Source organism: Populus trichocarpa, chromosome 11, assembly GCF_000002775.5.
Source record: "Populus trichocarpa isolate Nisqually-1 chromosome 11, P.trichocarpa_v4.1, whole genome shotgun sequence".
In the NCBI taxonomy this organism is placed as follows: Eukaryota; Viridiplantae; Streptophyta; class Magnoliopsida; order Malpighiales; family Salicaceae; genus Populus; species Populus trichocarpa.
Window position 1 is genome coordinate 14,938,338 of NC_037295.2, and position 26,525 is coordinate 14,964,862.

Consider the following 26,525-nt stretch of genomic DNA (forward strand, 5'->3'; position numbering starts at 1 on the left):
TATGTTAATTAATTAATTAATAGAAGTCAAAAACATAAAAATCTTAACCAGCTAGCCAGTGGCTAAGATGTAGGTTCAACAAGTGAATTATACTTTTTAAAAAACCATCCAACATTTGAAACCCATAACTTAGTGTCCACAGTGGTGTATTGACCCAAAGTGTGAGCTTGCTAATGGTGAGAAATTGTCACAAAAAGCTTGTGGAATTTCATTCATGTCTTGTCATGCATGCCTGTCCAATGTTTTTTTTTTTTTTATTATTTATATGTTTAATTATTTATTTATTTTTTGAAGTAGAGGGGCATTAAAGCAGAGCAGAATCTAGGAGCCACGAAGAGGGAGCAAAACGACCCCTTCTACAATATCCTATAAAAGCAGAGATTCCTACAGGTGAGTTACTAAAATAGATTGTACTAGGAGTGGGCCGCCGGGCTGGATTATCTTTTTTTTAGTTTAAATGCGGCAAGCACCTTTTTTTTTTAAAAAAAAAAAATATAACTCAAGTGCTATTATTATAACTTGGAAAATAAAATTTCAAGAGGAAAAAATAAAGCAGTTCAAATTTCATCTAATTAAATATTAAAAAATAAAATAAAATTAAAAAAAGAGTAAAAATACACAACTCGAGTCAATCTAAGATAACATGATAGACATGTAACCCAAGTAATAAGAAACGAGTCAACCTGTGTTAACCTATCAAATATTCAGTACAAGTCATGAGATCAAGATGATCAGATAGAAAAGAAATAGAAGAAAATCACAAAGCTAATGTTTTTATTTAAAAAAAAACTAATATCGAACAATGAAATCAAAAGAGAAAATAAGTAAAAATAATAATAAAAAAGAATGTCAGCTTATATTAACTTTTCAAACCCGTGACTCGAGTCATTAGACCAGAAGAATCATATATGGAAAAAACGCGAAGCCCAGTCCTTTAACAAATCAAACATTGAATGATGAAATTAGATAAAAAAAAATCAATTTTACAAAAGGATCCAAAACAAAAAAAAAAAATTAAAACAATGATGATAAAAATCAAAATAAAAAATAAATTAGAGAGCAACTTTGAATTTTTTATTGAGTGGTGAAATAAAAAAAAATTAATAAGAGGATAAAAAATTCAAAAGAGGACCCAATCATAAAAATAATATACCATGAATTTGGATTGAAGAAAAAAAATTAAAAACCAATAAAAATTGTACAAAAAAGTCAAGAAAAAAAATTTAAAAATAAAAAATAAGGACCAAATTAAAAATATATATATATCATAAATTGAAATCAAAGGATAAAATTAAAAATAAATCAAATTTTTTTAAAAAAAAAAAATAACTATAAAATTTGGTTGTCATTAGTTGGTCAACTATAATCAACGAACAAGAATGTAAGAACTAAGTACCCCATTAGGCATATATACATGTGTAGAGATATGCGCATCAAGCATCCCTTGAATTAACATTAAATTAATTTCCATGGTATGCTTTATACGTGTTTGATGTCCCTAGTTCACCGTAGAGCATTGTCGAACTATTAATTTATTTGTATATAAGAACATTAGTTTTCCTCAAAATATTCTCATATATATATATATATATATATATAAGTTTATTATTAAATAAAAAAACTAAAAGGCCTTAGTGTTTCCTATACATATACATAAATTATTGTGGGTTGAAATAGTAAAATGATCATCTTGTATTTTTCTAAATAAAATATTTAAATAGCTATTGAGAGCAAAACAATCTTTTCAATAAAATTTATTTGTCTTTATCATAATGATCGAGGACATATAAATTCTTTCGAGATGCACATTGAAATAAATTAAATATCATTTTTAGAAAAAGTTTAACTTGGATCGAGGAGGTTTTTGACCTTTTACTACTTTCATAGTATAATGGTTAAATTGTAAAAAACAAATAAAATTGTTGTCCACATATATTTTTATCTTTTCATCATGATTTTTTTAGTTATCATCAATTTAAATAAGGAACAATTCAATTTCTTAACAAATATGAACATAACTAACAAATAAAAGTGGTGCATGTGCCAATGAGTGGTAGGAACCCATGCTATTTTGGCAGCGTGTGTAGGGCCTCTTAGTGATCAAACGCAACCTTCCATAATGGAGTTTGAAGCATCGCAACGTCCTCTTTTTAGTGGTCAACCTCGTGTGAACAACGGAGCAACGATTGGTTTCCAGTGGATTTTTTCCCTTAAATCTCTCTTTTCTCTGTCTTTGCATAGGATTTCGCACTAGCCCTTTTAAAAATAAAATGTGTCCTCTCATTTTGTATTTTTATCAATTTTGGTCTTCGTTCTCAAGATCACTATTTGTTTTCCTTTTAATGTTTTTTTTAAATTGTTTTTTTTTAATTTTTTCCCTCAACATTTTATTTCATTTAATTTTTGCATCCAATTTAGCCCTCATTCTTTTTATTGCTATTATTATTATTATTATTATTATTATTATTATTATTATTTTCTTGATTTTTTTTTAAATTTCATCCCTTAACATTTTATTTCATTTAACGTTTGTATCCAATTTGGTTTTTATTCTTTCGATTGTTATTTGTTTTTATCATCTTATTGATTTATTTTATTTTTCAATTTAGCCTTTCATTATTTTCTTTCATTTAGTTTTTGTACTAAATTTTGATCATTATTATTTTGATTGTTATTTATTTTATTTTTTAATTTTGGATGATCAGGAATCTTGTTTCGTGATTTTTCCTTGTTTGTCTTCTATGAGGTAATTCTGGTCTCGTGACTCAGGTCACGAGTTTCGAAAATTAGCCCAATTTAACTTTGATGTTTTTTTCAAATTGTTTTTTATTTTAATTTCATCCTTCAACATTAAGTTATTGGGCTTTGAGCTTTGTGATTTTTTCTTTTTTTTTTATGAAGGGTTAACTTGATCTCATATCCCGGGTCACAAGTTAGTCGAGTTGACGTGATTTTTTTTTAAATTGATTTTTTTTCATGTTCTTCTTTCATCATTTAGTTTGCTTGAGAGTTGACCTTCATTGTTTTAATTCATATGATAATTATGTAATTTAATATATACAAATATTATTAAAAAAATGTTGTTGATGCATCAGCACGTGCAGGGTTGTCCAATGGTCAATCTTCGTCTACGCGACGGTGTTTGAATCATCTCGGCATCACCTCTACGTGAGGCGATATGTGTTGCCAAAGGCTATCCAATTTGACAATGACAACCTTTTCTATTTTTTTTCTCTATCCTCTTTGATTTTCACATTTACGCCATCAAAAACTCATAGCAACCCTTCAATTTTTAATCCCCTTGGACTTTCTCCCTGTTCTTTTAATTATTATTTATTTTATTTAAAATTATTTATAAAATTAGAATTCCTTTTCAAGTTAATCCCCCTTCAATCTGTTTTATATTTCAAATTTAGTCTCCATTTTGTTTTTATTACTAGTTGTTTTGTCTAAGATAATTTTTAAGTTTGATTTTTTTTATAATTTCATCCCTATTAGTTTTTTTTCTATCAAATTCAATCCTTATTCTTTTTATCCCTATTTTTTTTTTACTTAAGCAATTTTTTTTAGATTTTGTTTTTGGTTTCATGCTTTAACATTAAATTGGTTTGGAATTAAACTTCTTGATTAAGCCTGAGTCTCGGACTTTACAAGTTGAAAATTTTAAAGATTAACTCAGGTTTAGGAGGTTCACCCAAGTTATCTTGATTTTTTTTAATTGATATTTGTTTTTCAATTTCATCATTCAACCTTAGATTGATTTTAAATTATTATTTTCTTCAATTTTTCCATTCAACATTGAGTTGTTTTATAGTTGAACTTCATAATTTTATTCATTTCGCTTTTGTTAATATTGTTTAACCTTTTTATTGGCACAAATAATTATTTCATTAAATAAAAAATTTACTCTAAGTAACAAAGTTATTAAATATAACTGAGTACATTGCCCAAGTTGTGAGGTCTAATATCTTAATTTTATTTATTTCTTGATCAAATATAGATTTAATTAATTAGATATGTCTATAAGCATTTCAGTTTATGATTGAGAATTTCTATATATTCAATAACACGTTGAAAAGGTCTGTATATTTATTTTTTTATTAAAAAAAGTTATCTGGTCTTCATTGAAATGTGGGTTAAATAACTAGTACAAGCTATCATGCGTACTTTAACGAAGTCCTTTTGCTGATCATTTGATTTTTCATAGTTTTTTTGTTCAACAGTAATGACTATCTACTTATAAATAAATTAAAATCCAATCTATATCTCGGATGATATTAAGAGTGTAGATGTATTAAATAATTAATAAATTCTTCTATATGCTAAATCCAGAAAATTAATGATACTACAACAAAATTAAGTTTAAATGATATTTTCTAAAAACAATACTACAATAAATGCTATAATAGATATAAATTATAATGATTTTTCATAACTATCATTATTATATATTCTTAGTTGCATTTCCTTAATTTTAATGATAATTGTAGTATATCTTTACCCACATTAAAAAAATTCAGACCCATTATAAATTCATTGTACACCTAGACACATATTAGTATTCACTATAATAGCATAATTATCATTTTTTCCCTTTCAATAAAAAATCAATGAATTTACTATTGGGGTAAAATGGTCTTGTCCTGAGGATCTATTAGTCATTATGAGATTAATTAGAGATAGTTCAATAATGTTATCTTTTAAATGCACAATGTAATAACTATATTACCCTAAAAAGTAAATTCTTTGAAAATATTGAATGGGGACAATGCGATCTTTTTACGATTTAAAAACACAATGAAAAAACTATATTGCCCTTAAAAAATTGTTAAAAACTTATATCCAGGTGCTTTTTTGTATTTCAAATTGTTTTTTTTTTTTTATAATAAACAAGTTGATGGATGAACAATTTGATCTTTTGATTAAGATAGATATTATTGGAAAAAAAAAGTTGTTGGCATGTATGGTGAATTCTTATCTCCAAGCATTGCCTTTCGGGGCTGCACGTTTAGCTCGAAAGGCGTGGGTGTCTCTCATCTGCTAGGGCTTACCTTGTATTCGTCAACCATTTTTTTTTAAAAAAATAGTTTATATTTATTAAAATATCAAAATGACCCTCAGTCAACATGATTGTAACAAAAAAAACTATAATGAAAAGATAAAAAATCTCTTGATATTAGTTTAATTATTTTGTGATTTTAAGAGTAATTAAGTTATTTTACTGTGTTTAGAAAAAAAAACTAAAAAGCCCATGAAAGCCAATTTTATATATTTTTTCTTTTAATGGTAAATAAGTTACTTTCTTGTGTATAATAAGCGGAAAGATCAATTTATTCCTAATTAATTTGATAACGATTATTGAATCATGATTAAAAAAAAACTAAATTACCTCCAAGAAAACACTACCAGAAAATTGATAAATACAAACAGAAATACCGAGGGAATATTTCCATCGGTAAATTTTCGAGGGATTTTACCGACGGAAATATTCCCTCGGTATATACCGAGGGAATTACCGTGGAAAAAAAATTAAAACAAAGCAAAAAAAAAAATGATGATGTGTCATTTTTACCAACAAATTTACCGACGGAATTTATTCCGTCGGTAAATTTGTTGGTAAATTGTGAACACTGTTCATCATGTTAATTACAAAGGGAATCACCGACAGAATATTCCGTCGGTATTTTCCAGAGAGTAAATCACTGACGGATTGAAAAGTCGTCGGTGTTATTTGGCGGTTTTCTGAAAAAATTCAATTAATTTAAAATTTTCATTTAAATATTACAGACGAAATCACCGACAGATTGAAAAATCGTCGGTAATTTTTTGGCGGTTTCTGAAAAAAAATTATGAAATTGAAAATTTAAATTAAATATTACCGATGGAATTACCGACGGAATAATTAAAAAATATTAATATTTAATTATCCGTCGGTAAATCCGTCGGTAAAGCGTCCCAATAAAAAGCCTGAATGCCCTTATTTCACAAGAGACATACCCGTTTCTTATTATTATTCTTCTTCTTCTTGTTCTTCTACTTCTTCTTCTTCTTCTTCTTCTTCTTCTTCTTCACTATATGTAAAAAACATCATTAAGGTATGTCTTCTTCTTCTTCTTCATTTTATGTAAAAAACATCATTTCTTATCTATTTCTTTCTCTTCTTTTCTCTCCTCATCTCCTTCTCTTTTTCTCCGTGCTTGGGTATGTCTTCTTCTTCTTTCTTCTTTTATCCTCTTAGTTTTTTTTTTTAATTAATATGCTTAATGAAATTTTTTTTCTCTCCTTAGCTTCACTTGCAACTACATTAAGGTAAGATTTTTCTTTTTTCTTCTTTTTTCATGATTTTTTTCACTATATTTGTTCTTTATTTTATTTTTAATTGTTTTTGTTCTTAATAATTGTATAAATGTTGTTGTGAGATTTTTTTTTCATATGAGATCAATTTTTAGTAGATTTATTTATAGGATTTTTAAATTTTTAGCAATTGCAACTTTATTTTTTTCATATGAATTTTTTTAGTTGAATTTATTTTTTTATTTTATTTATTTGTTGCAAATTTGTTTGAATTGATTTTCTTATTCTTTTTTCCAAGCATTTTGAGTATATATTATACAGTGTTAATTTATGTTAATTTAATTATTTTATAATTTTATAAAATGAATTTTTTTTAAAATGTTTTTTAATAATTACCGACGGAATTACAGACGGTACTTCCATCGGTAATTCCGTCGGTAAATCCCTCGGTAATTCCGTTGGTAATAAAAAAATTATTACCGACGCGTCTGTTCCGTTAGTAAATCCATCGGTAATTCTATTACCAACGGATTTACCGACAGACAAAACATTACCGACGAACGATTCACCGACGGATCATTTCCGTCTTTGATTCCGTCGGTAATATAATTACCGATGAAATATGTGTCTTACACCGATGGAAAAATTCCGTCGGTAAAACTGTTAAATCTTGTAGTGAAAATTAATAAATTTTATTTGAAAAAGACAAAATCATTATTTCATTATTTCAACTAGTGTCTTGAGGTATAATGTTTTACCTATCTTTTTTTTTTTTTCTAATATACCTTAGATATGAAAAAAAAAAAAAAAACACACACGTGTTTTTGACTTAGGTGAGTTTTTTAAACAAAGTGACCGCCGATTTTGAGTGCTTGGTCGGAATCGATTGGTGTCATCAGTTTGGGAGAAATATTCAATTCTGGGTAATTTAAGAGAGATAGCGCGTACGGGGCGTATAATTTTTTATTATTATTTATTATTACTATTAATTAATTAATTTTTTTTTAGTAATGACAGGGGGGTTGGGAATATTTAGTAATAGAAAAAACATAAAGAGAACAAAGCAGAAATTTCGAGGAGGGTGAGCTTTTTGGTTTGATCTAAATTGTAAAGCACGACATGATTGAAGAGCCTGTCTTTGTTTGCTCCGTTCATGCCTTCGATTTTTGAAGGAAAACGAAAGAGAGAGTCTTAAGTCAATGCTGTAGGTCCTAACCTTCCTTTTGTTGCTCTCGACAATAATGATAAAATGATCCTTTAATTAACTTTCTTTGGAGATATAAATTGAAAAATATAGGAAATTAGAAGGGCTAGGTAGTGTTTTTTTATGGCATTGGTACAAAATCTTAATTAGGGCAAATTAAAGATGCACTCAATTCGTAATCGAGTCCCAAAAAAATAATTCGAATAGCATTCCCTATATTAATTATAAGATATTGTTGATCATTGGAGATTTATTTGATTGTTAATTTTAGAGCCTGTGGAATAAGTCAAGGTACGCACAAACTGACTCGAACACCCCACGTGAATAATAAAAAAATATATAGGACACTAGAAGAGCAAGGTAGTGTTTTTTATGTCATTGGTACAAAATACTGATTAGGGCAAATTAAAGACACACTCAATTCGTAATCGGATCCCAAAAAAAATTCCAATAGCATTCCCTATATTAATTACAAGTTATTATTGACCACTAGAGACTTACTTGGTCGTTAATTTCAGAATCTGTGGGATTAGTTAAGGTACGCGCGAGCTGACTCGAACACCCCATGCAAATAAAAAAAATATAGGACACTAGAAGAGCAAGGTAGTGTTTTTTATGTTATTGGTACAAAATGTTGATTAGGGCAAATTAAAGACGCGCTCAATTCGTAATCGGGTTCCAAAAAAAAAATTCCAATAACATTCCCTATATTAATTAATTACAAGATATTGAAATAATCGAAGAAAATATCAAAATTCTAACACCATAAAATGCTCATAAATTAGTTTACTGCATGGAAGAGTGGGAATCTTTTGAATCTTCTAACAATAATTTCTTAGCAATATTTTTGTTGGAAAAGTGGGCCTCTAATCCTTCAACTTTTTGAATCGTGCTGTTCTTTTTTCTTTTTTTTTCCACTACATCATTATATAATTTAAAAAAGTTGATTTTCTCAAGCAACAATTTCTTTTAAGTTTTCTTTATGGAGTTGACGTGGAGAAATCCAAGAAATCAACAACTTTTTATTTTAATAGGAAGATTAGCTTTTCATTTTATATTTTAATTAGAGTTAAAAGCTTTTAATTTTTTTATTTATTTTATTTAATATAAACAATATCCTTTTTTATCAATTAAAAGAATTATGATATTTCAAAACATATTTACAGTGTTTGTGTTTATAGCCAAAATAATCGGTATATCTCGTTTATATATATATAAACATAATAAAATGAAAAAAAATTATATCCCGCATTGGATCATAGCTCTTTCTAGTTTTCTCAGTTAATTTCTGACCGAAATGTTTCGGTTTCATTTAATTTATTCCAGATTTAGAATCTTTGAAAGCATTCAACTTGAACCCCTAAATCAATCAAACAAAAAAAACCCAGGTATAAAATGGCTTCTTTCTTCCCTGATCCCTAATTTCTCATCCCCACAATCACCTTTTTCCTGACTAGTTAATTCCACAACAAACAGCCAAAGTGGAACATATCGCTAAAGTTGATGCTCACATGGCTGGCAAAAATATCTCTCGCCTCTCCTACCCACTTGTTCAGCTACAGAAGCAGCCCATTTGGTCTTCTGTTTCTCCGGGTCTGAAATCTAGGCCACCTAGGTAATCGACAGAGTCTAGTGATTCCAGCGATGATGTAAGTTTTCATGTTGTTGTTTATGTATGTTTTTATTTATGAATTTTAAGTGGGTTTTATGAGAACAGTGAAACTTATGATTGTTTTGTTACGTCGGAGGGTAATCACATCGACTTGTTTGATATATACGAATCATTGTACATCTTGTTTTGTCATGCTTTGTATTTTCTAGGGACGAATCTCTTCATATTCATTCCCACTTGTGCTTGTACTTCGCCAAACTTTGGTTGAAAATTGAATTGATTACCGTCTTATTCGGTTTGGACTTTGTACGTGTTCCTCATGGAATAATAGTGGGTGATGATTTGGTTTAAGGATGTGGTTTTCAAAATTGAGGGAACATGGTTTTTTATTATTATTATTATTATGTTGTGGTTTTGTGTTTCTGTTTTATGTGTGGGAGTTAATGAGAATGGAACATGCGAGAGTTATGTGTTTATTTTATAATTAAAATGGGTGTCCGGATCAGCTTGCGTGCACCTCGACTAATCTCACGAGACCTGAAGTTAACAACCATATAAGCCTCCAGTTGTTCTGAGATTTGTGGGACTCAAACTGGTGACCTCCAGGGTCTGACTAGTTAAGCTACACCCCTCATGGTTAGAGTTATGTGTTTGGGATCGCAGTTGCAACCATGTTTTTTAAAAATTTAATTTTTTTGTTTAAAATTAATTTTTTTAATGTTTTCGTATTGTTTTGATATGCAGATGTCAAAAATAATTTTTTTAAAATAAAAAATATTGTTTTAATGTATTTCAGAGAGAAAAACACTTTGAACCGCAATCGCTACTACACTTTCAAATACCTTCTTAGAATATGTTTGGCAGTGTGGTTGCTGTTGTTTTTCAAATAACTTTTCGTGCTGAAATGCATGCCAATGATGTTTTTTTATTTTTTAAAAATTATTTTTGACATCAGCATATCAAAACGATCCAAAACATATTAAATGTTAGCAAAAAAAGAAAAAATTTAGAAACGCGGTGCAAAACGGTTTCTTAGTATGTATGTAGCATGTTATGAAAGAACTAACAACAATTATTAAATTTTTAATGAATATTGAATAAGAAAGAAACTATAAAAAAAAAAAAAACACAATATTTAACATGATTTAATAATATGTTTACTTCTACATGAGCTAAGAGTTCTACTATGTTAAAATCAAATTACATAGTATATGTTTATATATAAATACAGTAAATCCTAAACTGTTCATAAAAACTTAGTCACCCCGACTATCAAAGAAGTATTAATAATTGTTTGTGATGCTTTTTACCACACCGCGGGGACACGACACTCCACTCTGCCAAAAACTACAACAATGCACTTGTGTGTGTTTATTGCTGCTATACATTATTCATCGGAGGAGACTAGCATTTCCCAAGAATCTGCATTGGTGATTGCTTAGAGTGATCCAGAGGAGATCTGGACACACCTTATAGGACAAAACTGCGAGTTAATGATTGCATTTGTTAATGTCAAGATGCCAATGAAGGCGAAAACTGCATTGGTGGTTGTGTTATGAAGAAAATGACGTCCATGTATTATATCTATAGCTGTTGACAAGTTACTGCATTATCTTATTGCTTTTTTATTTGGAACGACATGGAGCACTGCCCATGCCCCCCGACTCGAAACAGCAAAAAGTTTCCTGCCCAGGAATCTGCTATTCACCATAGCCAAAACCATGACTCGAGCTTTATACTTTGGAGCCCAAAACGGTGGGTTGATGTGGAAAGGAAGAACAGTACTGCTATCTGCTAGCAGTGGTAAAGTAATGAAGAAAAGAGATTTCTGCTATCTAACCTTGGTGTAACAGTTGGCTATGATTAGGGTTGATGCTGTGATCTTACCTTGTTGTGTTTCTAATAATAGGGACAGCGGAGATGGAGATGGAGGAGGGTAGGGGGCCCACCATCAACAAGCAAGGTTCATGAATATTTCCAGAGAGAGTGCTGACAGTACTGTGTAGCTGTCTCTCTTTATTTAATGTTCCTTTGTGTTTGTTTTCATGTATATCATACCACCTCAGGAAACGCATCCATGGAACTCTCTTTGAATTCTTTTTCAGAGGATAGTACTGTGTAATTCACCTGTGATACGCCATGGGTGGAATCAAATTTCTCAAATATAGAATATAAACATATAGAATATAAACGCATCGTTAACATGTTCCGTGAATTGAGAATTTGATGTTTATTTAATTAAAGAAAAGTAAAGAATCATGTGCGTCGTGAATAAATGTTGAAAAGAGAGATTAATATATATATAAAAAAAATTAAGTCATAAAGTTGGATAAATACAAGTTAGATAGATACACCGAGAGGGAGCTCTTCAAAAAAGTCTTACTTAATCACGTGACAATAATTTGTTTTTATATGTTCAATTTGATTGAAATATTAAAATATTAATTCTCTAATATGATTACCCTTTTCTTACTTTTTCTCCACTAAAAAATATATTTTTTCTAAGTTCTTTATTCAATAGAAATTAAAAGCAATAAGAAAAAATATAATATTTTTTTTAACAATTTAAAATAAAAAAACATTTCTATAATTAAAACACTTTTATATTATTCATGCGTTCTGTTTTTTTACTATAATATTCTTTTTTTGACACCTTAACATAATTAAACAGCACTATATATGAAAGGCTAAAAAAAAAATTTTACTAATCTTAAAAAAAAAAATGCTATGATTTTAATGTAAAACAAAGTAAAAATTAAATGGTATTTAATAAAAAAATATACAAATAAATTATTAATTAATTTATTTAAATAGATCTTATTAAAATAAAAAGGAAAAAAACAAAGTAAAAAAATATTAGACACTTAGGCATAGGTGCATCAACATGACTGGCGTATTCTTTTTTTAAAAAAAACTATAGGTGCATCTAGCGTTTCTTTTCCTGGAGAAAAGGGTGGATGATCCTTTAAAAAAAAAAAAACAGACGACATGTTGTTTATTTTTCTAAATTTTACTAACCGACAAGTGGTTGAAAAATTATACAAAGGGTGTTTTAATTAAGAAAAAGACGAAGCTATTTTTTACTTATTCTCAATTAAAAACACCAGACAAAGACTTATAAAGTCAATAAATCAATTTTTCATCTCGAAAAGCCCCCAAATCAGTCCATAAAAACACTACTAAATCGAAAACAATTATTTCTCAACCCCGATCAATGTTTTTTTGGTAAGATAAAAGCTAAAAAATATCATAATAAAATTTATTTTTTCAAATATAACCTATTAACACCGAAATCAATATTTTTAGTTAACGAAATATAACCAAATAACAACTTTTTCTCTGTTATCATTTTCCAATAATTTTTTTTCTCTCCACTTAAATTTTGGTACTGAAACATGAATAAAATAAATTTTTAGATTAAAACATAAAATTCTCAACAAATAAAGATGAGAAAACAAAAAAAAAAATATGGGGGACCAAAATACCTAAAAGCTCAACTCATGCATAGTAAAAGAAAAGAAATGAGGCTGAATTTTAATTTCATTGTGAAATTCTATCCCAAAGTTTCAATTATTTTTAATTAATATAATTAAATTTTATTTTGTCAAATTAAGAACTAACTCAACGTTTATTTTTTTGACATTACGATAACCATATACTAAATTAATCAAAAAAATTATAAAGCCAAATTCTAAATTAATTTAATGTCAAATTAAAAAAAAAAATTATGTGACTCAAAACAAAAAATTAAAGTACCATAAAAAAGAAAAACATTAAGTGTTATCATTACACTGAATTGTCTCACAGTCCACAAGCTCCTTTAGTTTTTCTTTTTCTTTTTAATGTAATATACTATTTTGCTATAACAAAATGGTGACATTTTGTTCTTTTTACAAATTTTACCAAACAAAATGCTATTATAGATTTGAGTGGCATAATTAAACATCATTAATTCTGTTAATTTCAACTTTTAGATAAAGCTCTTGGCAATCTTATTAGAATGAGTTATCAAATATTATTGGGATATGAATTCCATATTTAGAAAATACTAGAAAATTATAAACCTTGATTCTAGCCTAATTATCAGTATCTAATTAATACCTTGTTATAACCTATAAATGTTATTCCTTTGTATCAACAAAAAATATGTCTTTACATATAATAACAAAATATAGCTTCTATAATCCTGAATGATGTAACTCAACTGGTCAGACCTTATGTTTGCTCCCTAGAAGTTACTAGTTTGAATTTCACAAATCTCAGGACCACTAAAAAGTTACATGGTCATTAACTCCAGAACTCGTGGTTGTCTCTAACAACTGACCGATCCAAGAAATTAGATAAATTAAAACATCACACATACTATCTTGATCCATAGAGAAATAATATACCAACTAGTGTTTCCTCCTTGGTATGTTCTTTAGGCTCCTCGGTAACAAATTATGTAAGAGCTGCGTCAAATAATTTATCCAAAAAGTTCATGGACTAGATTGAAGCATGAAGTTACTGTTTTTTTATTTTAATTATTTTCTTAGTTAATTTTGTATTTTAATTATTTATTTCTTACTTAACTTAGAGTTTTTAATTTAATTAGTATTTTATTATTTAGAAATCTTAATATTAGATAAATTCTATTAATTGTGTAGGTTTTAATTATGAATTATTTCCTATAAAGAATTTTAGTACTAATATAAATAATAATACTTAGTTTTATGGAAATTAAGACTATTATTTAAATTCAATAAAAATACTACAAATTTTTCTCTAAATTTCTGATTAGTTTTAATTATAAAATTATAGTTTAAAAACTCTAATTTTACTTTCGCTGTACCTTACGTCAAAAAGTCTCCTCAAAAGTTTCTTTTACCGCAGGAGCTGCAATTTCTTCAGGTTTGGTTTTTGTTGCTTCTTCTACAACCTCCATGGTTTTAATGACTAGAGCAGTAATTGTTAAGGGGCAACGAAGATTATTGCTCTGTTAAGAACCTTTGCGATCGAACCTAGATTATTGTTGTCTAGTTTACCATTGATATCTTCATCAATCGACCATTGGACTGTTGTTGCCTAGCTTGTTGTAGATAATGTTTTTTAAGGCTATGTTTGTTTTTTGGAATTCACTTTTCGGAAAATCATTTTTCAAATTTTCATGTGTTTGTTTGCCACCAGAAAAGTTGGTCAACGGAAAACACTTTCCAGTCAAAGAAAAATTTAGTTTGGTTTCCAGGAAAGTGTTTTCCTGAAAAATTTGGGCAGAAAACACTTTTCATAAGTTGTAAAAAATTTAGAAATGTCATATTATTTGCTGATTATATCAAATTTGGTCCTCAAACTTTTGATTGATATATATATATATATTGTTTTGAATATTTATTTTTTAATTTCATCTCTTAAAATTTAATTTTTATATTAACTTGAGTCCTTATTTTTATAATTGTTATTTGCTTTTCCCTTGTTATTTTTTTATTGAAATTTTTTATATATCAAATTTGGTTCTCATTCTTTTAATTGTTACTTATTTTATTTGAAATAATTTATGAAATATTAATTATTATTATTTTAATTTCTTCATCTTTCAATTTTTTTTTATTTTTTAGATTTGATCTCTATTATTTTGATTATTATTTATTTTATTTGAGATAATTTATGAAATTATATATTTTTTCAATTTCATTCTCATTCAACTTTTTAATTTGTAAGATTTGTTCCTCATTATTTTAATAAACTTGAGAAAAATAAAACATTAATAAGTTATTTTCCAGCTCATTTTTCATGACATAACCAAATACTGGAAAGTGTTTTCCAGCTTATTTTTCATTATACTACCAAACATCAAAAAATAATTTACTTTTCCAAAATTCACTTTAAAAAAAAAAACTATTTTTCAGCAAACAAACGGGACCTGAGATGAGATGATTTCTCCCTTCTTGGATCAACTGGCTTGAACCAGTTGATTGATGCTATATTTTATAGGTTGTGGGTTTTGTCGTATTATTTTAGCGATCTAACTGATGTCCAGTTTGCCGCTTATAGTTTTGGCAATCGATCCCTGGTTTTTTTTTTTAATTAATATGGGTGTTCGAGTCAGCTTACACACACCTACATATTGAGTCTAGAAAATATCTACCCTCGATATGAATTCTATATTTTTAAAAATAATTCTAGTAAACTATAAACGTTAAATCTAGCTTAAAAAGCAGTATATAATTAAGACCTAGATACTAGTAGTGCATAACCTATAAATATTATTCCTTTGTATCAATAAAATGTCTTTACATATAACATTAAAGATATATATTAAAAAAAATATATGTTTGAAAATGTGGTAGCAATTATTTTTTAAAATATTTTTTATTTAGAAATACATTAAAATATTTTTTTTTATTTTTAAAAAATAATTTTTGACATTAACATATTAAAAAAATCTAAAAATATTTAAAAAATGAATTTTTCATAAAATATTATTTAGAACGTAATTTCAAAATCTTTACTCTTGTATTTTTCATTTGCTCAACACAATCGCTACACCTAATTTGTATTATATGTAAATTATATGAATGGTCATTTTTTTTAATTGTAAAGATATTATTAGTTTAACTCTTGTTTATTAAAACTAAATTCTTATCCAATCATATTTCAAGAAAACCATTTACATTCAAATTAATATATCCATGAACAATAATTTTAAAATTTCTTACGAGCTTCTCTAGAATTTAAACTAAGCTACTGTGTTAAAGGATAGAATCTGCAGCTTTTCTAGTTTCATAAATTGACATGCTAATGAATTGGACCTCTCTTCTTTCTCTGTACATGTTTGCAATATATTACCAAGAAAATGAGAAGGGATTCAAAAACTAGTCAACAAGAACAAGGACCGAGTTGTGATGGGATTCAAAAACCAAGGACTAAAGAATAATTCAATCTTACCTATTTGACCCATCAAATTAATTTTAGCATTATTAAACTAAACTATGAGTGGTGTAGCTCAACTGATCAAATCCTAAATTTACTCCATAAAGATCATTAGTTCAGGTATCACAAATCTCAGGGTCACTGAAGACTTACATAGTTGTTAATTTCAGAGCTCGTAGAATTAATCAAGGTACTTGCAAGCTAGCCCAGACAACCACGTTAATAAAAAAAAATTAGCATCATTAACAGCATAAACAGCCACAAGGATCGAACCTCCCCAAGCTTTACAGGAATAAATGGTTTTCTGATAGCCAAAAGAAAATTCAAGAGCGAAGCTTAAGAAATAATCCATTATGTAATGAAAATTCATGTGGTTCACTAGATGTGAAACCTTAGGCAGTACCATCTAAGAACAAGGGCTGCATTAAAGTGACCTAGCAAGACTTTTGAACTCGTTCAAGCAAGATTGGAGTATCTTCTGGCGTTTCTGAAGAGAATGGCGCTCATTCTGTAGCACATCAATAGCACCAGGAGCAACAAACATGTCCATGAATTTCTCGTCATTTACAGCAAACAAATCCAACCCAAGCGCCACAACAAGCCGATCCCGACTGTATCAAGTAGACACAAAATGAAGAGGAAAAAAATAAATATTACTGTGGTCATCATCTAAGCCAAAGCCAATGACAGAACTGCAGAGCACAAAAAAGTCACCATGTCACTTGGTGGAAACAATAACATAGTTATTACAGCTTTTCTCAGATTGCTACCATCTGGGATCAATAAGAAATCATTGGTCAAATGAACAAAGTTTCCTAATTCTTAGCAGATGCTTTGTCGCAAACCTGCCCCAGGAAGCAGGTATCTTCTATGTCCTAGCAAATCTCACTTGTAGGGTTTTTCATGTTTCTAACACTCTTTGATCCAGACAAGTGATTGTGGTAGCTTTTTTGCACTGCCAGTTATTGGCAAGCGTTGAAAGTGGGACATTATAAACCAAAATCCTGGGCTAGGGGTGGCTCAAAGCCTGATTGCTTGAGTGAAGTTTAGAACCGGTGGACATCAACAACTATGCGAATATAGATACATCAACAAAGTTGAGAATCAGATACGGCAATGAAACCACAATACTTGAGCTTGGGAAAAACTAAAGGAAAAAGATACAATTGCACGCACTCATGACACGAAGTCATAAAACTCAAGTGTCAAATTATATTTTGGTCCTTAAAGTTTATGGTTGTATGATGAAGTCCTAAACCAACAATTACTGAAAATAATCTTTATTTTCTATCGTTTTTTCCCCTGTTGATAGGACCTTTTTTTTTTCTTTCATTTTGAACAATTACCAACCTGCCTGCTGAAAATTAAAATTTAAACTGTTTTCAAATAAAGTTATACATAAAAGGAATATTTTAAATAAAATAAAATAAAATAAATTTTAATATCCTAATGCGGAACAAGTTACAACTATATTTATGGACTATACAAACAAGGCCAAGCCAGGAAAAAAACCCACGAAGAAACCCATGCTGATATGAAGCCTCAAGTTGTTTTCCTATTATTATTTTTCTAGTTAATTTTGGATTTAATTATTTGTTTTCTACTTAGTTTAGAAATTTTAACTTAATTAGAATTAATTAGTTAAGAATCCTAAAGCTAGATGGATTCTATAAATTAGATAAGTTTTAATCACGTATTATTTTCTATAAAAGATTTCAGGTCTAGAACTAATTTAAATAGATATGCCAATTTATTTTGAAGAGATTGAGACTATTCAAACTTCTAATAAAATATCAGAATTTTCTCCAAAATGTTTCTACGGTTTAGATCTATAACCTTAAGGTTTGAGAACTGTAGCTTTTATCCACCTTAAGTCTGGCCAATGATAGCCAAATGCTTTAAATGTGAAGAACCAAGATACCATTCCAGTGATTGTACGAGACAAAAATCGATCAATCCAATCAAAAGGTAGGATGAGCAAGAACACTCTGATGACAAAGGAGAGCTATGTAAACCCAATAGAGGTGAAAAAAAAGATTTGTATAAATATGATGATGATGATAAAAGACAGACCTATATAGTTAGAAAAATATTGTTAACACCAAAAGTTGCTGAAAATTCATAACAAAACAAGTTCTTTCTTACTTGTTGCACCATAAATAAAAACATGACAATCAAACTTAATTATTAATAGTGGAAGCTGTGAAAATATTATTGGTAAACATGCCACTGATAAATTAAAATCATCACTAAAACCTCATTTTACAACTTACAAGATTGGATGTATTAAGTTAGTTAAAAAGATAAGGGTAAACCAATGTTATAGAATACCTTTTTTTATTGGAAAGTATAAGGATGAGATGTATTGTGATGTGGTAAATATTGGTGCATGTAGTTTGATTTTCGGTAGGCTTTGGCAATAAGTTATGAATGCTAAACACCTGGGTAGATATAATTTGTACAAGATTAGAAAGAATTGTATGAATTATACTCTTGTGCCTTTGAAGGAATAATTCAAACCTAAAGCTTCGAAAGTAAAGGGGAAAGGTTTTCTTACAATATATTTGAGATACAAGTAAAGGTATGAGAAGCAAATTCATGCATTGGTTGGTTGTGAAGGCATTGGATGAACAAGTAAAAGTGAAAATGGTAGACATTCATGAAGCAATTAAGTCTTTACTTGTTGAGTGTGAGGAGATTCTACTTGATGAATTGCCAGATAGATTGCCACCAATGAAAAATATTTAGCATTAGATTGATTTAGTGCCAAGAGCTATCCTTCCAAATCTACCATATTATTGAATGAGTCCTAAAGAGGGTGAGATATTAAAGGAGAAGGTAGAAAAGTTATTGACAAATGAACAAATTCATGAGTCTAAATCCTTATGCAATATGAACTTCAAATAAGGATGGCAAGTGGCGTACATGTATGGACAATCGCACCATCAACAAAATAACTATGGGATACAAGTTTTCATTTTCTTGGTTAGATAACATGCTTGATCAGTTATATAGGACATCAATCTTTATGAAGATTGACTTGAGAAGTGGTTATCAAATTTAGATTCAACAAGATGAGGAGTAGAAAACAACTTTTAAGACAAAAAAAAGATTGTATGAGTGGCTGGTTAAGCCTTTTGCGCTGTCTAACAAGCTGAGTACTTTCATGAAGGTGATGAATCAAGTTCTAAGTCCTTTTATAAATACATTTGTGGCTGTTTATTTGATGATATCCTGATTTATAGTATATTGAGGTTGATCACATGGGGTACTTGAGAGAGGTGTTTCAGGTGTTGCTGAAAAATAAGTTGTATGTGAACATGAAAAAATATAGTTTTATGAATGATAAGCTACTGTTTTTAGGCTTTATTGTTGGTGCAGATGACATACATGTCAATGAAGATAAAGTTCAGGCTATTAGAGATTGGTCAGCTCTTAAAACAGTTAGTGAAAGACATAGTTTCCATGGACTGCCTACTTTTTATTGGAGATTCATATGAAATTTCAGCAATATTGTTGCACCCATTACAAAATGCATAAAGAAAAGGAAGTTTGATTAGGGAGAAGAGACATAAAACCTTTGCTTTAATCAAAGGAAAATTAAACAATGCTCTGGTTTTGATACTTCCAAAATTTGACAAATTGTTTGAGGTAGAATGTGATACTTGTAGTGTCGAGATTGGTGGAATTCTACCCCAAGAAAAGAGGCTTGTTGTATTTTTTTAGTGAGAAGTTGAGTAATGCTAAATTGAAATAGTTCACATACAATAAAAAGTTCTATACTGTTTTTCGAACTCTTCATAAGTGTGAGTATTATCTAATTGGTAAGAAGTGTGTTTATGATCATGAGACGATGGAATTTTTACATAATCAAAGAACAATTAGCAATAACATGCATGCTCGATGAGTCACTTAAATATAGTTGTTCCCAATCAAAATTGTATATAAGGCTAGGATTCAGAATAGAGTTGTTGATGCTGTGAGTATGAGAGCAACCTTATTGATTATCTTATAGGGTGAGACTTTGACTACTTAGAAGAGTTGTATGAACATGATGAAGATTTCAGTGAGGTGTGGAAGAAGTGTCATGATTTGTTTGTTGATGATTTTCACATTCATTATGGATTTTTTGTGAAGGGAAATCAACTTTGTATTTCTCGGTTTTCATTACAATAAAAGGTTATTTTGGATTTTATATGAAGAAAGTTTAACTAGTTACTTAAGGCAATAAAAGACTATTGATGTTGTCATTGACAGGCATTTTTTGCCTCACTTAAAACGGGATATTGGTAAGTTTGTGCAAAAATGTTATATTTGTCAAACTGTCAAGGAGCAAGCACAAAATACAAGTCTATAAATGCCTTTACCTATTCTTTAAATATTTAGAAATACTTGCCTATAGAATTTGTACTTGGATTGCCTCGTACACAAAAGGGAATGGATTATATATTTGTTGTAGTTGACAGGTTCTCAAAGATAGTGCATCTTAATTCTTGCAAAAAGATGAATGATGCATCTGCGCATCTGCTATTGCTTGGCTTTTCTTCCGAGATGTAGTTTGTTTACATGGGGTGAAGCATATGATATGAAGCCTTGAGTTGTTGTTTTGCTATTATTTTTTTCCTAGTTAATTTTGAATTTTAATTATTTATTTTCTATTTAGTTCAAGATTTTTAATTTAATTAGTATTGTATAAGTTAAGAATCCTATTATTACATGGATTAAGTTTTAATTAGAAATTCTTTTCTATAAAGAATTTTAGTTCTAGAACTAATATAAATAGAAATATCTAGTTTATTTTGAGGAGATTCGGACTATTTATACTTTTAATAAAATACCAAAATTTTCTTTAAATTTCTCTATAGTTTCGCGCTTCAGAACTTATTTTTTATCCATGTTATACACCGTGTCACATCCACATTTCATCAATTAAAAAAACAAACACCACATAATGAGTAAATGATATTTCTTGTTAATTTTCTATAATAATTGTTTGTATTTTGAAAAAGTTGCATGATAATTTTTTTTTTATTTCTATTATATATATATATATATATATATATATAAAAAAAATATTATATAAATGAATAACTATATTGCTTATATTTAGAATCAAACTATAAAATTTGTGAAGTATTAGAAAGGCTACGAGAAAAACGATTTAATACCAACCAAATGATTTTGTTTTTTATATAAAAAAAACCGTTGTGCATGAGAAAATAATAGTGAAAAAAGTAGACTCATTTAAAAAAAATGCGAGACAGAGAGTTAAAATTTTGAAGTGAACTAAAGTTTTTCAATATTTTTGGTAGGGCCAAGTTAGTATAATTACTATAAATAAAAATCAATTATAACCAACTTTAGTATTTTATTTCTAATCACATGGTAAAGCATGGTTATATTCATGATCTTGACATTAGTGTCTTGACATATGTATATAAATGCTAGAATATTACAGGAAAAAAAAAAGGAACCTTAATTTATGAACGAAGTTGTCAAAATTGTTAGTGTAGAGACTGGTTTGTATTCCAGCATCAAACCCCTAGGCTGAAGTGAAATTATGAATGAAGACAAAATGTTCTAAGGACGAAAATAAGACAAAAATCCGACTGTTAAGATTCTACTGTGCTGTGAGACTATGTTACTCTATGTGCGCCACTGTATCATGGACCAAAACTAAAATGGTCAAGGGAACAGATTCATGTTTTGCCTTTACTTTTCCTGTACATGAAAATCGGGGTCAAGAGAACGGTACAATGCTACGAGGGAAGCAGTATCCTACTTGAATAGTTATCACAATATTCATCCATCCCTTACAGCTAACACATATAATGCTTCTGAAGCAGATAGATTGATGCAAACCATTACCAAAACATACCCATCTAATATATGCTCATGCAGAAGCAAATTAGTTTTAGAAAGACAAAATAAACTCACCATGGAGTTAGGAATCCAGAGTTCAAAGTTGATGTCACGCTTCGTTCCACAAGAACCTCACGTATCCGCGCAAAATGCTGTGCAGCAGATGAGCAGATTTCCAAGTAAGCTGACCCTGATCTCGAACCACTATCACCATTTCCAAATAAAAGACTGCCACCGTTTTGAACTCTTAAATTTTCAGTGTTCTTGGTATGTCCGATCATTCTTGAAATTCTCTTTCTTGGTCCAATTTCATTGCAGTTCACATTCTCCTTCCTTACACCAGCGTATACCACATCACATGGCTGGTCTGGAGATGGGGTCTCAGGCACAGTCATTTGGCTCTCTTTAAGAGCTTCTCTAGCTTCTGCAACTTTTCCTGGAGTAGTTTGCTGTACAATTTTTTCCGGAGGTATATTCTCCTGGTCTCTCGTAGTTTCATCACGTGATGGTGCCCCACAATCTGATAACTCAAGGTAAAATGGACCAGCAGAAACTTGATTGAACTTAAAACAAGATGTTGTACTCAAACCAAAGCCTCCTTGAAAGTCATTCTCATAACAGACCTGAGAATATGGGCTTGTAACTGAATCAAGGTGATGCCGAACTAATTGCTTGCACTGTTTTGCAAGATCCTTTATGAACCTACTATAAGCATGCCTTAATGCAGCATGAAAACCAACATACCCGTCCATATTTCCATTTTTCTTATCATCTGCAACAAATAAGTTGATGGTGCTGTTATTTTCTCAGGATTTGAATGCTACATGAGAAGAGAACAACCACTGAAAGGTTTGGTGCAGGATGTCATGCATTATGAAGTATTGAAGTTCTAAAAATCTACACCCCAATCACAAGATGTATGAACTTTGCGGGTAAAAGAAAGGCTCCTGACTACAATGACTTAATATGAAAGAAGCAGTGGATTCTATTTTTTGTTATTTACTATTAGAATCCAGTAAATCCATATGCCCCTTTTATATCAAGAAGAACCTCAATTCATCCCCTAAATTATTCTGAAAATGGAGAAAATACGGACCAAAAGTTATACTAGACTTAAAAAGCTTCTTACATTCTGAGTCACGGATGTGATTTCTTTCTAAAGCAAGGTCAAAGAGATTCCCAAGAACAAAGGCAAGCCGATCACAGGCTGTGTCAAGTAGAGGAGCAAGCCAAGACCGGGAAGCAGCGCGGGCGATCTCAGCAGCAGCTTCTGTCACACCTCTACCCCCGCCACGACCAGCATGGGCGAGTAATATATTTGCCACCTGTTTCAAGAAGGCTAAATAATTTAGCATTCACTGTTTGCTAATTTTAAATGTTCTAAACCTTTGTTTCTCTTAAAAAATCAATACCTTCTCCCTAGATACTGGAGGACATTCAATGGAATATGCAGCACACCGGAACTCATGCATTACTCTTTCAAAAGCAGCTCCTCCATACAGTCTAAGAGTAGCATTGGGAGGTTTTATATCTACAGTAACACCTGGCCAAATCCCAATACCACTCTCTGCCTGCTCCTCTACTGTTGTTTTCCCCCACTGCTCAGGGGCAGGATCGGCTGCTCCATCAATCAAAGCTCCCTTCACCAATATCAATAGCCAGAGAAACTTTATAACTTAATCACTGTGAAAGCTGCATGATCTCTCGCTCAATGATAGGTAAAAACTCAAAAACTATATGCTATCTTCCAGTAGAGGGATTGTTTATTGCTATGCTAGACATAGTTCTTAGTTAAAGAACACGGGAGACAAACGATATCTGTCTGTAAGTGATCAGGTACAATTTAAAAATCCAGAAATAAATCTTGAATATTGATCAACGTGAAGCACATTTGCAATTAACTAACACATTATGCAAAAACACATTATCTACCCTAAACAAGAAATTCAAGGAATATTGGATGGTCCAAAAGAATGAGCAAAATGATCACTTACCACATGATTGCTAATAGAAGCTGCATGCAACATTGCAGATCTCCGCAGATGAGCAACATCAGAAGTAGCCAATATTTTCGAGTCCATTCTATCCAGCTCAGCATTAACTTCACAACAGCGTTGCTCAAGAAGAGCTAGGGTTGCTGGAGCAGCTTCTTTGTATCTCTTTTGAAGTTCAGACTCCAAATAGTCCCTCAGAGTGCTGAAACCAATATAGGGCCGAAACTTCTCTTCATCAAATCCTCCCTTGACCCCATCACGTAAATGATGTAGAATTTCTGAATCCACTTGAGATATTTGCCTGCGGAACTCATCATTTGTTATGGTGTTTTTATCCTTTGGCAGAGCCACAAAGAAAGGACGAGTGTTCTCCCCTAGGTATCCACTTGCACTTAGATAACGATCCACTTCCCAACGGTCACTAAACTCCTGCATTGATAGAAAGTGCCATGAATAAGAATCAGGCACAAAAAGTTCAGAGTAAAAGTCGAGTTACTGAAACATTTTTGCACAGCAGGAAACAAGGCTTCTCTCTTGCTATTTTCTCAACAACAGAATGATCCTCATCTTCAGTCACACAGTTAAAAGCAGAGATCATCACCTAATGCATCTCTAATACATGTTTTTTGTCATTCCATTAACTACTTGTATTATAAAAATAACTGGATACGATGTCAACAGAATAATATGGGGTTTTGTGATTCATATTCCACTCTGTATACTACGTGTATTGATTTCTCTCATTTACCATCACCCTTTAACCTCATCAATTATTTTCCACAAACAAATTAATCATACCTTGAGCCTATTGTCAAATTTTGAAACAACGATTACTGTCCTTCTGAAGTTTGGATCAATGTCCTTAATTGCATCCAACCATAATGATGAACACCATTCCACACTACTCTGTTGAAGGAACAAAAGAATACGATGGGGAGGACTGGCCAATGACTTCACCATTGAAAGAATTTCATCAGGCGTGTTCTCTGGTTCTCCTTTCCTTGCCTGAAATAAAAATTTCACACCAATAAGAAACAATTACATAACCAAAAACTCGTGAACTTTCAATTCATCTTGAAGCTAAACAACCAACCTTAAGGACAAAGCCAGGGGTATCAATGATGGTGAGATTAGGACAATGTGCATATTCAGCTCTCATCACAATTGGCTTAGAAGAAACTGCAGTTTTAGTCCTTTTCAAAAGCACCTCTGTACGGGATTTTATAATGTCCGCAATTGTCGTTGAAGACACAACAGAGCTTCCATATTCCTCAGAATCCTCTTCCTGATTTCAATGGACAAGTTTCAGTATCTTCAAACACGACAATAATGCTTTAGCATTTCAAAATAAGATAAAGTAACTTCTACTGAACAAAATGTGGCTAATGCATAAATGTTTGATTACATAAACTGAAGACCTTACCCTGTTAAATCCAATAATAACCACAGAATTCCAATTTCAATTGGCGTTTTTTTCTTTTTTCTTAATTGAATTCATATAAACAATTTTCATCACATTGTCACTAACCAATTTTCCATTTCTCTATCCCCTTCCATGTTTGTCAGCAACAAATAAAAATAATTCAAAATCCCAAGTGCGGACACCCAACAATACTCTAATTTCCAAAATAAAATAAAATAAAACCCTAAATTCAAAAAAGATATTGAAAGCCCTTATTCACTCAAAATAGCATTGAATACATAGTATATAATTCACATGAGAAAATTTAAATAAAAATATTGCCCACGTAAGAAATAAAAAAAAAAAAAAAAGCCTTCGAGACCCGAAAAAATGGAACCCACGTAAGAAGTAAGAAAGGCAATAGAAACCCAGTTTGAATAAAAGATACCTGAAATCGACAACGGGGTTCAAGAGCGGAAGGGTCATGAACCATCTGAAGAATGAGGGGTCTACGAGTACCCATTTCGACTTCACGGACATTGAATCTGAATCCAAGAAGTGCTTCAAGAAGCGAGCTTTTGCCATCAGATTGACCACCGAGTGCTACAATTTCAGGGATGGGTAGTTTCTCGCCGAAAGCAACTGCTGCTGCTTGCAACCGATTATACGCTTCGAACCGAGAGTTAGAGGGGTTATTTTGGTGTTTTCTTGAAAGGGAAGACGAATTCGTTGATGGAGTTTTTGTAGGTGTGGTTAAGTGCGCGTTTGTTGTTGCCATTGTTGTGTGTGTCACAGTGTGTCTTTCTGTGTGTGTGTGTCTGTGTGTCTGAGAGAGAGAGAGAGAGAGAGGTCTTTTGAATTTGAAATATTTGGGTGGAGCGCAGAGAGAGACGTTGAGAGGGGAATGTATAATTTGAGGTTTTCGTGGGCTTCCTTCCTAACGAGAACAAATGAGGTAATAGGCCTATTATTATTCTCTCTTGGGCTTATTCTATTAGTCCAATTTGATGACACGTTTGGTAAATTGGTTCCCTTAGTAGTAACGGAAATTTATTTTCAATCTTCATTTTCAATGAAAATTTTATAAAGTGTGTTCTTTTTTTCAAAAAAAAAATAGAGAATAGAAAATATATGAAGATCATCAATATTTAAAAACAAAACAAACTATAATTTATAATAATCATCTTATTTCTTTTTACTTGTCATAATATAAATATAAAGTATTAGTTTTAATGTATTTATATTGAA

The 26,525-nt window shown here is 30.3% G+C and overlaps 1 protein-coding gene across 1 annotated transcript; it reads right to left on the bottom strand.

Moving 5' to 3' along the window:
• Positions 1-16,238: 16,238 nt before the first annotated feature.
• On the bottom strand, positions 16,239-26,151 carry LOC7462328 (dynamin-related protein 5A). The gene is made up of 8 exons (XM_002317460.4): positions 25,726-26,151; positions 24,969-25,160; positions 24,674-24,880; positions 23,876-24,304; positions 23,294-23,521; positions 23,011-23,206; positions 21,957-22,653; positions 16,239-16,630 (listed from the first exon to the last, which is right to left on the bottom strand). The coding sequence occupies exons 1-8, from the start codon at positions 26,053-26,055 to the stop codon at positions 16,444-16,446; spliced, it is 2,466 nt and encodes an 821-aa protein (XP_002317496.2). The 5' UTR covers positions 26,056-26,151; the 3' UTR covers positions 16,239-16,443.
• Between the last annotated feature and the right edge of the window lie 374 nt (positions 26,152-26,525).